Source organism: Beta vulgaris, chromosome 2 (genome assembly GCF_026745355.1).
Source record: "Beta vulgaris subsp. vulgaris cultivar EL10 chromosome 2, EL10.2, whole genome shotgun sequence".
Taxonomy (NCBI): domain Eukaryota; kingdom Viridiplantae; phylum Streptophyta; class Magnoliopsida; order Caryophyllales; family Amaranthaceae; genus Beta; species Beta vulgaris.
Window position 1 is genome coordinate 42933870 of NC_079203.1, and position 17402 is coordinate 42951271.

Consider the following 17402-nt stretch of genomic DNA (forward strand, 5'->3'; position numbering starts at 1 on the left):
ATTTTTCTGCTATTTTCTATGTAGCATGGGCGACGAATCTTAAATTTGAACTGCCCATCACTAAACAAGGGCAACGTAATACGCAGTTTTGTCGCCTAATTAAGGTAATGGGCAACGAAGATTTAAATCGTCGCCCCAATATGAATTTGGGCAACAAAAAACATTTTTGTCACACAATAGTGTTCATTAGGGCAACAAATTCAACTCGTCGCTCTTGTTGTCAACTATGGGCCATGAAATTCAGTTTTGTTGTCCTTGGGTTTCAAATTGTCGCCCAAAACCTATTTTCTTGTAGTGTTTGTGATCGCGGTGTTGAGTTTTATACGTAATTTTATTTTTACTCAATTCAGGACTTTGTGGCTCGATGTGTATGTTCATTAACTTTGAGTATAATTGATCTAGTTTTGATATATAAGGTCTTTGGTGTTTCTATATTTTTTGTTTTTGGCAAATAAAGGATCATATATTGCAAAAAAACGGTGTGATTACAAAAACTAATCACAGGGTAACAAACATACAAACAAAAGAAGCAAGCAAGAGACCTTAAAACATAACTAACTTATGCCTATCCTCATCTGAGCATCTAGCTCCTACTTTAACAAAATCTCTCTGATTACTTGAGGTGACTCAAGCTTTTGATTACACAAAATTTTAGAGTTACGTTGCTTCCATATGACATATACAACTTCTGTGAAGAGCATCAAGAACAGTTTGTTCTTAGGATTGACATAGAAAGTTTTAAAATGGGAACTTTAGATAAGAATATAATAAGAATTCGATCACTAAAGCTTATGATCCATGAAAGAAAAGAGAGGGAAAAAGGAGGGGGACATTAGAATTCCTTATCGTGTTCCTGCTCAACAACGAGTTATGATGAAACCTTTTGGAAAATAAAAATTCTCCTTTGTCATGTGTTGTGACACATATGGACTGGCAGAATTTTTTTCCATAAAAAGTCTTGGAAAGTTAGTTCTCACTTTTTTGCTTTACATAATAATAAAAAAATAGACTAAAATAGTTATGTCCAAATCTTAAAAATCAAGGGCTATGTATATCATTTTCCATTAATTTAAGATGGAGAGAACATTTCAAAAAAAATTTGTTTTATATGGACAAATTTCAAAACTAAAAATGTAAAATTTGGTTCAAATCAAGTCAGTATGATGTTGACTGAGATGACGCTACTTAGCCAAACCTTCCTTGAACAGAACATTACTACAGAGTTATGAGTAGTCACATCAAATGAAAAAGCATGTCGATGTACTTAAAATCAAAACCCTAAACTCCTTTGCTCTCTCTTCTCACAAAAGAATGCAATTTGGAAGCACTAGCTTCTCTCACCTCCGATTCAATTGAAGATTTTCTCAAAAGCTGCGATATTTTTTGCTCTACAACTGAAGCACTTTCTAGCGGTAATGCTGAAATCTCTTTTGAGACTAGAGGACCATCGTCTCTGTGATTACGGCCTTCGCTCTCTCGTTGAAGACCATTTTCTTCAATCCCTTGAGGTATATCTGCCACAATTTTGCTGCTTCTAGTTTGTTATTGCCTAAAACATATAGTGTAATTAATTGTTAGTTAGGACTTTAGGAGTAAGGACATTGCATATTGATTATTATAGAGCTTAATATTGAGAATGTGTGCAGAAAGCTATTTTCTTCGCAGCTAATTTGTTCTACAGTGTGATTTGATTTGAGTTGTATGCTATAAGTGGTACTTGTGGATGAAGTTACACGTTTTGTAAACAGGGGCGGATCCAGAATTTCGAATTTGGTGGGGCTCCAAAATACAAAAGAAAAATCATAATATCATATTTTAAAACAATGCAACACTTTAATTTTCACAACCTTAATAAATAATATTAAGTATTCAATACTATCTCCATTTTTAGTATATTTAACATATTGACTTTCACATTCATCAACAGATGCAACTTTTATTTCAATTTGTTACTAAAGTTTACAAGAAGATCCAAAATGGAGAAGAAAAAAATAGAGAAGAGAAAGAGTAAGAAGTAAAAAAGATTAAAGAAAAAACAAAAAACAAAACAAAAGCAAATAAGAAAGAAAAGAAAAAAAGAAAAAAAAAAGAAAGCAGAAAATGCAGTTACGGGAAGTCAAACCTCAGGGGCGGCAACATCAATTGCTATATTTCATGTTACTAAGAGAACCACTGGACCAAGTTGCATTATATGTTATTTTTTTGCGCGCATTTTAATTTTAACATATTGTAAAAATCTGCTTGACCTTTAAAAGTAAAAAGAATCTGATTTTTTTTGGTGGGGCACGTGCCACCCAGGACCCTTAGTAGGTCCGCCCCTGTTTGTAAATGCCAAGTTGCTTAAGCCTGAAGGAGCTAGTTTGTTAAGTTTGTTCTTTTGAGATGTCCATACTTAGAATAGATGTTGCCAAATGCTGACAATTTCTGCTCGCAAATCAAGTGAGGACTAAATGTGGTTACGATAAATATAGGCTAGTTTTTGTATTATTGTTTGGATTATAACTTCTCAGGTAATGCGAAAACATTCAAAACAATGATTAAATTAGTGCGATTGCATTATAGTTGTATGATAGAAGTGGGTAGTGGTGAAGGAAAGACTGTGTGTGTGGCGGAGGGGGGGGGGGATTGCGAGTGAACAGTCAGCTGGTGTACACCTCAGAGAAGGTGAGTCTACTTATGACACTGATGTGTCTTTTTAATTGTGTTCATGTGGATCACTTATGGTTAGCAGTTGAATGATTCCTTGCTGTCGATCATAAAATCTGGGTTGCAAAAAGAATATAGTAAATTCAAAAGTTCAACTTAAATTTTTTCATCTTTTGGAAATATTTCAAAAGACTATCATCAGCAGGCTCCATTGGTGCCCATGTGTAAGCCATAGACAGATTCCAAGTCCGGACTTTGACAATAACTTTCTTTCATACCGTGGCGAATAAGTTATCAAAGATAATTTTGTGAACTTATGAAAGTACTTTCTAGTATAATTCTGCTAAATTAGCTATAGGCTATCAATCAACAATTATGGAAAATGTAACGATCAAAATCCGACCTTGAAATATGTGCGTGACTGCTCTTCTTGGGGTAGAATTATGAGTTATTTTTATTATTATTTTTATTTAAGTATGCCGTATAAGAATTAATCATTGTAGTGAAGTAGTGTTCTATTGCAGGTAACTTTTGAGACAACGGGAGCTTCAAGGTTCTGGAAACACTTTGATGCTTATGTTGGTGGGTCAATTTCCATGGTGAGTATATCTCAGTTTTTTCATACTTTTTGTTGTCTGGTCGTTGAATAAAAGTTCGTAAAGGATAATTTCAAGGGAATAGTATTTTCTATTAGATTGTAGTGGACTATGTTATGTAGTAAAGTTTTTCATGCCGTGAGAAGCTTCTTATCTTTCACTTTTCATTCCTGCTAAATGGTATTGCAGTCAATTGAGGTTTTTTAGAGTGCTAAATTTAAATCTTACAACTCAATATTACCTTCTAACTTGCATCTCTATGGCTACAGATGATATTTGATGGTATAAGAACTATATTGATTTGGTCTAGCCTTGTACATGATGTAATGTGTCTTTCTGGACTGCATGTCTTGTTTGTGTAATCAGATGATTCTCATTTGATACAACTACTTTCTTGTGCCATCATGTCACCTGCCTCATTATCTGTCACTGTTGCTTTCCTTTGCTTGGAATTGTGTGAGACTTGGTGTATTTCTCTTAAATGTCTCGTATGGCGTATTGAGAAACTAGAAAAAAATACATGTTGCAAGTAGGGTGTGGCTTGTACTAGGCTTTTGAAATTTTATTTAATTGTACTTGGGTATTTAAAACCACAAGGGACCCGCGGACGCTCGCGCATGCATTTACTCAGATCCTTTGGGACACAAAATCATATTGATAAAAGTCTTCCCTCTCCGAATGTTTCTTATTGTCCCACATCAAACTTCATCCCCTTTGGGTGTACGGTCAGTCTTCAGCCTTGTGTGAGAACAAACACCAAGCAGTTGACTCTTTGAATTGTCCATTCTATATGTTCATGAGATGAGTTGCTCTTTTGTTGTTAAGGAGGGAAGGTCATACTACTCACCTGTGTTACTTCGACACCCTCTTCCACCTTGGGTGTTGCGTGTCTACTCGACACGACATGCAACACGACGCTCGACACGCCTGGAAGAAGTGTCCGAGTTGGGTATCAGAAAAGTATCGGAAGAGAGGTGTCTAAATCACCCGATGAGAAGAGAAAAAGAGAATAAAGAAAAACGCATTGAAATTGCAAAGGAGAAATTACGGATCTAGGGCTTGGATGACAAACCCTAGATGTGAAATTGGAAAGAGAGGAGACCGAGCTTAGGAAAATTAACATGGGGATTTTGCTTTTCGATCAATTTTAAACTGGAAGGAGGATTCCATTGTTATGATGCGAAGAATGTGATTGACACACGGAGGGAGAAAGAAGAGAACCGAAGAAGATGAAAGACAGAGATAGAAGGTGAAAGGGTGGAAGGGCAAAACGTGGAAATGGTTGTTCTGACAAAAAAAATACTACTAAAACTTGGAATGTTATAAAGAAAAGCAAAACAAATAAAAGCAAAATAAATACTTATTAAATGTACAGTTGACTATTGAAAGTTGGAACTAGTGTGTAAACATGGCCCTCATTTACTCTTTTACTTATTGAACCATAATAATTTTCAAGGTAAAATTTTAAATTCTACCTACATTTTTACAATTTTACAACTTTTTTTTTTTTACAGAAAAAAGGTGTGTGGATTTTTTTCCGACACTTATCCGATATCCATGTCTATAAAACTGGCCAAGACACTCTTTTGATCGTATCCCCGTATCGGCCATACTTTTGGAGTAGAGTGTCGGATCCTCCGATCCCTACTTGGATACGACACCCGTATCCGTGTCGGAGTAACATAGCTACTAACGTTGACCTTCTTAGGTCATGCCTTCTTTAAAATACATTTGGTAAGCACCTATCTAATTTATTTTTTGTACCATGAACTGGTTGAGACCTCGTTTGCGGTTCCTGACAAGTTGAGGCTGTTTTATAGAAGTTAGGAATTAGTCTTGGTACCAGACATAACTTTGTTTAGCTTCCTTCTAATTAATGTATAAGACTACAACAAAAAAACAACATTCGTTGCTGCAGGGGGGTCGGACATACGCAACCATACCCTTGTAACAACAAATCTAATTGACCCTTGATTTTAAAACACCGTTTGCAGCTTCACATATATAAGAAGTGCACAAGGTTTAATGAGGTTTAATTAATGTATTAGACTATATGTACAAAAGTGTTCCCCACGCTAATCGAAAATCAAGTAGTTAAGTTTTTCTTTTGCTTAAACTCTTACTTCCATCATGCATTTCACATAAAGTTGATTAAGGAAATGCTATGAACTGATATTTTAGGGGAGGGTAATTTAGGTATTATCGTAATTAGTAGCTTGGGGAATAAGCTAGGTAGTTGTGCTAGGGTAATTACACTATATATAGGGATAATTAGAGAGAGAAGGACATGTTGAAAATTGTTAAGGAAAAATTGGGTGAGTTCTTGTAGTTCATTTGGGAGAGAATCAAGCCTCTCGAAAGCTTGAATATCGGTTACTTTTGCTGTTTTTACTATTAATATTCAATCAAAGCTCATCTTCTCCTTTAATCTCTCTATTTTACTATTATAATCAGTCCAAGCTATGTTAATTCATAGCAACTCAACCCAGTTCTACCTAATCAACCCAACCTAGTTCTAGATGTCAACACTCCTAACTTCATGCTCAGACCAACTAGTGTGGAACACCTTTCTGGGCCACCATACTTAAATCTCAGCCCAATCATCTTTAAGCCCATTCCCTTTCCCAACTTGTCCAGTCCACAAAGTCCCAACTTTCTGATTTTTCTTCCACATCTAAATTCACTCTAGAAAAAATTTCTACAACCAAACCATTCAACACTGCTCTTACTTTCCTCAACCCACCCCCTTTCCATCTTACCTCTGAAAATCCCAATTTCAACCACTCTTTACTTCTACCCCTTGACAACTTCAAGGCTGACTTTTTCTTAGCTACACCACCAGAGGAAGAACAAGGACTCCAAAATGAAGAGCTTGAACGCCAGTGGAAGCCGGGCATCAATTCTCACACGGACATTGCTAATTGTTGCCAAGGCCGGGAATTTCGTTCTAATTACTATCCACCTTGAGGACAAGGTGGAAGTTTGGGGGGCCGGTAATACTATGAACTCATATTTTAGGGGAGGGTAATTTAGGTATTATCGTAATTAGTAGCTTGGTGAATAAGCTAGGTAGTTGTGCTAGGGTAATTACACTATATATAGGGATAATTAGAGAGAGAAGAACATGTTGAAAATTGTTAAGGAAAAATTAGGTGAGCTCTTGTAGTTCATTTGGGAGAGAATCAAGCCTCTCGAAAGCTTGAATATCGGTTACTTTTGCTGTTTTTACTATTAATATTCAATCAAAGTTCATCTTCTCCTTTAATCTCTCTATTTTACTATTATAATCTGTCCAAGCTATGTTAATTCATAGCAGGAAACATGTCCTGCAATTAGGAAACATAAACTCTTAACTGTTTTCCTAACTTTGAGAATCTGAACTACGTTGGATGGGGGCTGGGTACATTTGACGCAGCTGTCTTTTGAGTTGCAAAACTGGGACTTGTACTTTTCTCATTCTTTGATCCTTACATGTAGCGTAAGTGCTGTTGGTCTACAGTTTGCTGCCAGAAGATTCATTAAAAATTTAAGAAGTGTTCGACATAATATAGTTAGAATAATTATTGCTTGTCTTTGATCTTGGTAATATACTTAGATTGCATAGTTTTTGTATGATTGACAATCTATGTTTATTCTCTCTTGCTACTTTACTAAGCTAGCTTAATTCTAGTCGCTGCACATCTATGAAACTACTATGATTTTGTGTTTTTTTGGTGGCAGAATGAAGAGAGTAGACTAGAGGAATCCCTGTACAGAGCTTTAGCAGAAATGTCATTGGTAAAGCAATGCCAGGACAGATCTTTGTTAATGCTTGTTCACAGTTTGCAATCCCACAGAGATGGTATGTCAGACAGCAAATACAATTCAAATATCGGAAGTATTTATCTTCTTTCTAAATACCAGCAAATGTTTCTTCAGTTCTAATGGCATCACTTCCACGCCAGTTTCCTGGTATGTGTTGCATACATACCCAGAGTAATGACATTTTGTGTTTCAATAGTCTTGTGGTCGAAGGAGGTGGCGGCTTAATGGCAATTGTATATATGTGCAATTACTGGTGGGATTTTCATGTATGGTTTCTAAGATGTTCCCCCTTACCATGCTTAGGTCGGAGCCATTCTGTGACACTGGGGTAATGTGCTGTTTTACAGATTTTGAAATTTACTTGCTATTTTATGCCTCCAAAAAGAAAATAATTTTTGTTTGTTGACTCCTTTTTTCCTGTTATTACTCTCTTGGGGATGGTAGTAAAGTGTGACTATGTGAGACAACAGCCTACACATGCTTTACTTCCTCTACTTATATTAACTCGTGCAGATTGTTTTAACTTCTAGATTCATCAAATGCTCATAAATAGTATTTAAAAGATCATACACTTATTGAGAAAACTAGAATTCACTACCTTGCTCTATTTCACTGGATCATACAAATGCTCATAATTGTTCTGTTAATGCAAATTCTTTTTGGAGCAGTGACTTGGCAACTTGACCTTGAAGATGATGAAGTCTCTGCCCTTTTACTTCCCATCTCATTTGCTAGGACGCTCGTATGTGAGTATATATTTCCAAGACTCAGCTGCAATTGACAAGATTGATGTGAATTATCAAATAGGCTAGCTCACAGTAGAAGAACTAGAGTATGACCAAAATTTAATGTTGACTAAGTTCATTCTTTTTAAAAAAATTTCTTGACTGAAGTTGGAATATTAGATCTGATCGAATAAATACCTAAAGTTGGAACGGTACATCTGACCGAATTAATACCAAGGGCCTGTTCTCTATCCATCTTATTTTCATTTCAGTTCAGTAGATTTCATTTCACTTCAGTTTTACATTATTAGAGGTTAAGATGTTTTAGAGTTAATAATTCAAGCATCTCATTTTTGTCTAAAGTGCATGTTAATTTTCTTTGGCCCTGAAGCAGTGACAATAAAAATATATATAGTCTTCAGGCCTTTGCTAAATGCCAAAGGCCACCTTGAAATTTCATACTAATGCTCTGTATTTTTGTATACAAATACTCCCTCCGTCTTCTATTAGCTTACCCCTATTTCTTTTAAGGGTGTCCCTTATTAGTTTACCCCTTTATTTTTTTGCTATTTTTGGAATGTGACCACGAACTTTTCATCACATATATTCAACTTTAAGTATAAATAATCTTTTCTCTCTCTTTGTATGCCCCACAATACTATACCTCCTAAAACTCTTTGCAAAAGAAAGGGGTAAATTAATAGAGGACGGAGGGAGTACATGGGTTGTATGTGTATCTTATACATGACATTTCCTCCTTTTCTCTTTCCCTTTCTTTATTTAAACTCCCACATATCTTCAAGGTGTTTCACACAAACCCACCACACTTTCTTTATTTACTTTCATTTTCTCTCAAGATTTCCGGCATTGACCAAGGTGTTTGCCGGCGTTGACCGACATTGACCGGTGGTGACCAATCAAGAAGAATCAACTCCGATGTCATGGCAAACAATGTGAGTTTTTTTCGCCGGTGAAAATAGTTGGGCGTTTGACCAGCTGGTTAGGCGCCTAAGACGCCTAACCAGCTGGTTGAACGCCTATTTTAGGCAACATCTAACTTAGGCGCTTGACCACATGATCTGATATTTTTCTTTTGTAAAAGCATGGTTAATAAATATTGTTTTTACTCATAAATTTTACCTTTAATTTTGAATATGTAGTAGAATAATATGTTTACATGATATGTAAAATTTACATGATAGAATTTACTATATCAAAGTAGAAATGTAGAATTTACATGATGTATTATATGAATTATATCTAGATTTTTAGTATCTTATAATAGTTATATTTAGATGTTTAGCATATTAGAGTACTTATAATATAATAGGCATAAATTATTTAAATAGTGAAAACTACAAGTAAATAATATTATTTTGCATATTAGAATAGTTATTAAGCTCACCTTAAAGTAAAAATGCATGAAAATATGGACGGTATATTTTTTCGCTTAAAAATATATACAGGCACCTGCACCAGTTGTCAGGTGTCTAAAATAGGCACCTCCACGAGTGATAACGCGTCTAAAATATAGTGGTCAGGCGCCTAATATAGACGCTTGCACTTGTGGTGGCCAGGCGTCTAACATAGACTGATTGTTATATTATTAATTGTTATTTTATTAAAAAGTAAATGTGATAGGAGTTAGTAGTTTGTAAAAGTAGTATTATTTTATTTTAAGGAGAGAGAATATAGGCTATGGTTAGAGTTGGTAGGTAATAAGTGATATCATTTTATTTGGAGGAGAGAGAGTGGGACAAATAGTTAAAAGGTATAATGATTAGAATAATAGTGGATCATATCCTAAAATAGAAGTGTAAAGAGTATTTTGGACAGATAAAAAAGAAAAGTGTAAAGAATATTCTAAGACGGAGGGAGTATCAAATAGTTTATATTGCTTGTATGGTCTTTAATAGGTTCGGATAAGTGATGGCTTCACGACGGTTAAAGAGACGTCTGATAATCTTAATGAAATCGCAGTTGTCATAGGCTTTGAATTGGTTATTTACTCGTATAAGCATAATTATAAAGGTCTCCGAATTTGTCATTTGAGATGTTTTCGTGGGACAAGATACAAGGAGATAAGGTAGACTTGAGAAAAGTGAAACGGCTTAATACATCGACAAAGTTTTGTGGATGTTCATTTAGGATTAATTTGATTTTGGGAAATCAATAATATATGTTTATTACCGATAGTAAATATGGTTTACACAACACGCATTTATAGCATATAAAGAGGGTAACAGACGGACTAGTGGGCTCAATGATAATGCTAGGTGGATGATTCTACAAATGACTGATGCCGAGACGGCACCGAGAAACATTCAAGTTGTTGTAGTATAAGTATACATACATCTTCACCAAACGATAAAGCATATATACAACGAGAGGTATTTTTACAAGATGGAACGACGTGAAGCGAATTTCAGTTAAAAATTTTCTGCACCTTGTTGGTTGAAAAACTATGTGTCATAGTCATTACGAGATGATGATGATGGAGGTATTGCTCATGCATTCATGTGTAACTCTGTTGGTGCGAACGAATTTCGTACATATTATATGGTAGTTGGCATCAATTCAACGTATAAAACGAATCGATACGATATGCCTTGCATTCAGCTGATAGGTGTGACAACGACAAATATGAACTTTCTCATCGCCTATGCTATAGTAAAGGATGATAGTGCACATAGTTACTGTTGGGTGTTGGAATGCCTACGTAATCTACTTGACCATAATATGAACTCACATGTCATATTTACAGATCGTGAATTGGGTTTAATTAGACTCATTAGTTAAATTTTTCCAGATTCTGTTTATTTTTTTTTGTACGTAGCATATTAACAAAGATCGAGACACGAGTTAGCAGAATATGTAAGGCAAGTTATTTGAATAGCAATTTCATGCTAGCCATTGATGGAATGTGATAAATGCAAACACTAAGAATAGATATGAGGTTGCATTGGCAAATTTAAAATCCACTTGGGTGTGGAAGCAATCCATTATTGATTATTTTGAGACAACGTAATTGGATCCCCATAAGACCAAGTTTGTAAAAGCATGGACCAATAATGTTGCTTCATATTTGGAACACAAGCACACATGAAGTAGAGAGTGCAAATACAACTCTCAAAAATTAGCTCCAAACCTCCACTTGTGCCTTGGATACACTCTTTACACGTGTTAATTTGTTTATTGTTAGCCAAATGATCAAGATCAAGGATAACTTAGAGAAATATAGGTGCAGAATTAGTATGCACATATGATAAAATCTTTCCGTCATTTAATTGGACCTTTAACCTCTCCTAAAAATAACTACATGAGGCTGTTGAACTCCCTCATCCTCTCGGTGTAACTGCTAACAAATAAGGTCTGTTATACCTCTTCTAATCGTCGGATCGCACTCAGAAAGTTCAGCAGGTAATCCTTGAAAATATTCAACATCCGGATCACAGTGACTAACATAATCTGCTGCATTTACATTATCTCCCATGACCAAAGTCTTAAAAAAATAATGAATATGCGGAAGATACAAACTTCTGCATTCGTTAATAACCAAGTGTAAGGCACGTGCACATGGGTTAGCAAAAGTAAACAAAAGGCGACAACCACACTAATCAAACACCCCATCTCCTAAGTTTAGGCGTTTAGTGTTTTCCAACATCATCAAATTGAGCCACTAATGTATAACGTGGCCAATTAAATGACGAAAAAATTATATCATATGTTGCATATTAATTCTGCACCTATATTTCTCTAAATTATACTTGATCTTGATCATTTGACTATCAATGAACAAATTAACACGTTTAAAGAGTGTATCCAAGGCATAAGTGGAGGTTTGGAGTTAATTTTTGAGAGTTGTATGTGCACTCTCTACTCCATGTGTGCTTGTGTTAAAAAAATGAAGCACATCATTGGTCCATGCTTTTACAAACTTGGTCTTATGGGGATCCAACTATGTTGTCTTAACATAATCAATAATGGATTGCTTCCACGCCCAAGTGGATTTTAAATTTGCCAATGCAACCTCATATCTATCTTTAGTGTTTGCATTTAGCACATTCCATCAATGGCTAGCATGAAATTGCTCTCCAAATAACTTGCCCTACACATTCTGCTAACTCGTGTGTCGATCTTTGTTAATATGCTATGTACAAAGAAGATGAACAGAATCTGGAAAAATTTAACAAATGAGCCTAATCAAACCCAATTCACGATCTGTAAATATGAAATGTGGGTTCACATGATGGTCAAGTAGATTACGTAGGCACTCCAACACCCAACAGTAACTATGTGCAGTATCATCCTTCATTATGGCATAGGCGATGAGAAAGTTCATATTTGTCGTTGCCACACCCATCAGCTGAATGCAAGGCATATCGTATCGATTCGTTTTATATGTTGAATTGATGCCAACTACCATAGGATATGTACGAAATTCGTTCGCACCAACAGAGTTACACATGAATGCATGAGCAATACCTCCATCATCTCGTAATGACCATGACACATAGTTTTTCAACCAACAAGGTGCAGAAAATTTTTAACTGAAAATTCGCTTCACGTCGTTCCATCTTGTAAAAATACCTCTCGTTGTATATATGCTTTATTGTTTGGTGAAGATGTATGTATGCTTATACTACAACAACTTGAATGTTTTTCGGTGCCGTCTCATCATCAGTCATTTGTCGAACCATCCACCTAGCATCATCATTGAACCCACTAGTCCGTCTGTGACCCTCTTTATATGCTATAAATGCGTGGTTGTGTAAATCATATTTACTATCGGTAATAAACATATATTATTGATTTATCAAAATCAAGTCAATCGTAAATGAACATCCACAAAACTTTGTCGATGTATTAGGCCGTTTTACTTTTCTCGGGTCTACCTTATCTACTTGTATCTTGTCCCACGAAAACATCTCAAATGACAAATTCAGGTACCTTTATAATTATGTATATACGAGTAAATAACCAATTCAAAGCCTATGGAAACTGCGATTTCATTAAGATGATCTTCTTTAACCGTCGTGAAGCCATCACTTATCCAAAATCTAGTATGATAATTAAACCCGTCTCCATAATTGCTCGAGTATGGAATATATTAAAGACCATACAAGTAATATAAACTATTTAATTCATTATATATCAAAATTACAAAGTATAAATCCAGCAATAAATTGAAAAAAAATAAACATGGCAAAAACTTGTACAGTCGTCCAATTGGACGTCTGGTCATTTGTGGTTAGACATTTATTTTAGACGCCTGATAACCGGTGAAGGCGCCTATTTTAGCCGCCTGTGGAGAGGAATAGCAAACTCTAAAGTAGGCGTCTGTATATATTTTTAAGCGAAAACAAATTTAACGTCCATATTTTCATGGATTTTTAATTTAAGGTGAGCTTAATAACTATTCTTATATGTAAAATAATTTTATTTACTTGTTTTCACTATTTAAATAATTTATGTCTATTATATTATAACTACTCTAATATGCTAAAATCTAAATATGACTATTATCATATGTTAAAAATCTAGAGATAATTCATATAATACATCATGTAAATTCATCATGTAAATTTTACATATTATGTATACATATTATTCTACTACATATTCAAAATTTTAAGCTAAAATCTATAAGTTGAAACAATATTTATTAACCATGCTTTTACAAAAGAAAAATATCATATCATCTGTCTAACGCCTAAGTTAGACGCCTAATATAGGCGTTTAACCAGTTGCGTATAAAATAGGTGCTGGCGCATGACCAATTGGTCAAACGCCTGTTTTAGGCGCCTCACCAGCTGGTCAAACGCCTGTTTTAGGCGCCTCACCAGCTGGTCAAACGCCTATTTAGGTACTTGACCAGTTGGTCAAACACTTTTTTTAGGCGCTTATAGAATGGAGGAAAGTCAATTGAAAATTCTTTCGAGTATCAATAGATTGTCATGTTGATGCTTAATCTTTTTATCATCGAAACACATTATTATGTTTGACATTAAATATAGTAATGTAATAGATTGGTATTTGAGGATCATACAATGACCATTTAATGCTTAATGTTTTCATCATCCTAACACATTACTTTTCAAATGAAAAAACACAATTCTTTTTATAAAATTAATCAATAACTAACTCAACTAATAGTGATTAGCTGAGTAATACAGTTTAACCAAAGAAAATTTTATATGAAACATGATCAAAGTCACATTACATGTGTTACAAGATTCGTGTATGAGTTTCCCCTTTCCCTTTAAAGTTAAGTGGGCATTATATCAAGCATGACTATGTTTGTCGATGGATTTACATAATTTTTATCTCAGTGTATTGTTTCATTATTAAGAGTTAGGCAACCTTACTGATTACTCCCTCCTTCATCTATTGATCTTCACACTTTTCTTTCCCATATGTTCCATAATTTTTTCACGCTTCTACGTAATTCCTCTTTTGGTGAAGTTTTAGTTTCATTATGTTTTAACCTTTAGTTTTTTCTTCCACACTCATTTACTTTTTTCATGATCCCACATCCCATTGGTAATTTGGTATAATAATTGTTAACATCGTTAGGGGATAGCAGGAGTATAGGGAACAGTAGCTTAAAAAGCATGAGGCGCACCAAGGTGCAAGGGGCTGCACCTTGCCTTTGGTGCACCTCCTTGCGCTTTTGGGGGGAGAGATGCTTGCAGAATACCTTTTTTCTTGGAAATTTTTACCAATTTTTTTCGGCAGGTGTGCCTCCGGCGACTTTTAAAGTGTTTTTTTTTCTGCGCGCGCCTATATGTGCTTTTTAAACTAAGATTAGGAGTACTCTAAATTCTTGAGTATTGATTGCTGTTTGCATGAAGTCACTTGCTACAGGAGTACGGGCTCACCGATCCCACATTGGTTTATTACCTCAGATCTGCACCATGTGTCTTGTTCATAAGGTCATAGGTTATTGATTGTTTGATATTTTTGGTGGGGACCTATTGTGTATCCCTTGATGTATTTAAATGAATGTTGGGATAATTGGGTCAAAAGATCAGCTAATCAATGAATATCGTGTTTTGCTGGCTGAGAAGCTTCTGAACAAATCGGACTATGACATTGACTCGGAGATAGGAACACTAGAACTCCTCAAGGTCAGTGGTTGTATGTTATTTGATGATCAGAGCAGGTTCATTGTCAACGGTGGATATAAGTGTCCAATAGTATGTCTTCAGTTGATATTGTTGATGTTTATGTTTTGTCCTTTTCGTGCCAGACACAATTTGGGGAGAGTAGCATGGAGAAATGTGATATTATGCTTAATGATCTACTTGATTCCAAGAGAACTAACAGCAATATTCAAAAAAACAACTTTTACCAAAGACATCTCAATCAGTTACCCCTGCAATTCTTCTCTTTTGCAAGAATTGGAATAACTTGCTTGTAGGGGGTGAAGTGGTAAACACTGAGTTTTCACTGGATGTTCTTGATGCTACGATAATATCATCAAATTTTTGGCCTCCAATCCAGGTATGCCTTTTTGCTTCAATGGCTACTAATATACCTTGTAAGTACTGAGATGAGTTTAGCCAGATAATGGATATTTCCAATCTTGCCTCTAATTTATGGTTTTAAGCAACATACTAAAATAAGAAGGGGACAATTATTATTTTTATAGCTTTGATGGACTTGAGCATGCAGGTTGTCTATTCTACAATGTGATTGACCTGTCAGGGGACTATTAGAGGAGCATCAGACCAGAGAAGTGAGCCATGTTGAGAGTCAAAGTTTAAATCCAGAGTAGTATTAATTAGTAATTGGATCACTATAAAAAGGTAATATAATATCCATAGTTGAAATTAGTATTGTTCTTAAATTATCCATAGTTGAGATTATTGTGAAAAGGCTGGTCGAAATTGGGATTAGCCCTTTTGAAAATTTAGCCTGATTGTGTGCAACTCTTTGCCGAGATGGATGGTTTATGGTTTTGGATGGCAGAACTCGCAAAGGATGCCTTGCCAGTTCATTGGTGGTCATACTATTGGACCCAAGGATTCTTGGTGGTCATAAAAAACGTATTTGTCATTTTCGATGTATTATAATTTCGTCTGTGTTTTTTAGGTGAAGCCGGTTCTAAGCATAAATTCATTGGTTGCACTTGCAATATCTTTGTTCATATGTGTGGCCCTCCTAATTAACTATGGAGAATGCCAAAAGGAACTCCGAAATCATCCTTTGATGCTGTAGATTGGGTTGTAGCTGGAGTATACAATGATGATTCTGCTAGAATATTCGAGCCAAATGCATTCTGTGGTGAACCTGGTCTGGTCCCTCGATGACTGCAAGCCTGTAGCAATGTATTAGAACATTTGTAGTGAACATGCCCATGTACCTTTTTTTACATAAAAAAAATGGTATTGTATATTATTAACATGCCCTACTGACGAGGCCTAAATTACAACTTACCCATACATGCTACAATTATACTCCCACGACCACCACAAGAATCGAAACGTTATCACCTAGGGATAGATGGAAGCACCAACTAGTTGTCCATCTCCTGATTATTGTACATGTCCATATATTTGTCACTATATTATTGTATAGTATCGATCACCAAATACTTTTGTATCTTTATACTATAAGTAAAGAGGGGAGCAACAGTGTCCTCATTTGAAATTACATTTTTATTCTTATTAAATAAATTATTTTTTAAAAAAAAAACTTCAAACAACACTTCTAAGTCCTAAACAACTCAAAGTTAGCGCAATCAATGCAAATCAACATAAAATTGACAAAATCATTTTAAATAAGGAAACTTATCATAAATTTAAAATGAAACATTGAAAAACATACACATATGATTATAGATTGATTAGAAAAGACCATAAAACAAAATCAGAAGTGTGTTATTGAAATACATTAATACATTATCAATACTGATGTAGTATGTAAAAATTTGATGATATAATGTATATAGAACTTATATATTTTTTAAATATAAAATAAGGCTCTTTATCTAAAGTAATAAAATTGAATCCTCCCATAGTCTTAACTCCAACTATATGTTAAAAACAACAAAAGGTTAGTGATATATAATTTCTAATTGCTTTATGCATTATACGTGTTTCATTGATTTCAAATTATTTACTCATAAAATATCATAATTAAGAAGAACTAAAATTATTGAAATGCTATAAACAATTACCTTGGGAAAAAAAATCATAAAAAAATTTACTGCGAAAAAATAACTAACAAAGAAAATTATTAATTAAAGCACACATAGCGTGCATAAATTGCTAGTATTATTGTATGGTATTAATCACCAAATACTTTTGTATATTAATATAGCCAGTTACCACTTTTAAGAGCAATTTTTAGGTCTTCACTCTTAAAACCCCCCCTCCCCCTCAATCAATGAACATATAAATTATAGCAATAAGTGGTCCATTGTTTATTCGTTATTTGGATTGATATTACATCATTACATGTGCATCTATTTAGTTTCTCTTTTTTTGGGAGGGGGTGGGCGGTGGTGTTGGTAGCAAAGAACTACATGGCATTGGAGATGTAATCGCACCTGAATGTGTGTTGGTTGGATATGGCAAGCTGGCTTGTCCGTGTGTCATGTTGAGCTGGCTAGGATCCACACAAG

General features: G+C 34.9%; 1 protein-coding gene across 21 annotated transcripts; it reads left to right on the forward strand.

The window, feature by feature from the left end:
- The first annotated feature begins 1095 nt into the window (after positions 1-1095).
- On the forward strand, positions 1096-16178 carry LOC125495003 (anaphase-promoting complex subunit 2-like). 21 transcript variants are annotated; one of them, XR_007271430.2, is made up of 7 exons: positions 1100-1508; positions 3171-3245; positions 6963-7083; positions 7715-7792; positions 8629-8724; positions 14842-14901; positions 15024-16178. XR_007271430.2 is itself a non-coding variant. In XM_048639129.2 (6 exons), exons 1-5 carry the CDS (start codon positions 1416-1418, stop codon positions 14862-14864), a joined length of 390 nt encoding a protein of 129 aa, XP_048495086.1. In that variant the 5' UTR covers positions 1099-1415; the 3' UTR covers positions 14865-14901; positions 15024-16178. The 21 variants fall into 21 exon arrangements, 7 of the variants coding, with proteins under 7 accessions (XP_048495086.1, XP_048495085.1, XP_048495090.1 ...); XR_007271443.2 differs by having other exon boundaries at positions 1112-1508; positions 3158-3245; positions 6963-7193; positions 14842-15277; positions 15869-16178; XR_007271435.2 differs by having other exon boundaries at positions 1113-1508; positions 3158-3245; positions 6963-7193; positions 14842-15277; positions 15449-16178.
- Positions 16179-17402: the final 1224 nt, after the last annotated feature.

Bases quoted from the DNA above. Each gene is read 5' to 3' on its own strand.
- LOC125495003 (XM_048639127.2), top strand. From the start codon at position 1,416: ATGCTGAAATCTCTTTTGAGACTAGAGGACCATCGTCTCTGTGATTAC. The intron at 3,246-6,962 runs GTGAGTATATCT...TTTTGGTGGCAG, and splicing joins TTGGTGGGTCAATTTCCATG to AATGAAGAGAGTAGACTAGA. The intron at 7,084-7,714 runs GTATGTCAGACA...TTTTTGGAGCAG, and splicing joins TTTGCAATCCCACAGAGATG to TGACTTGGCAACTTGACCTT.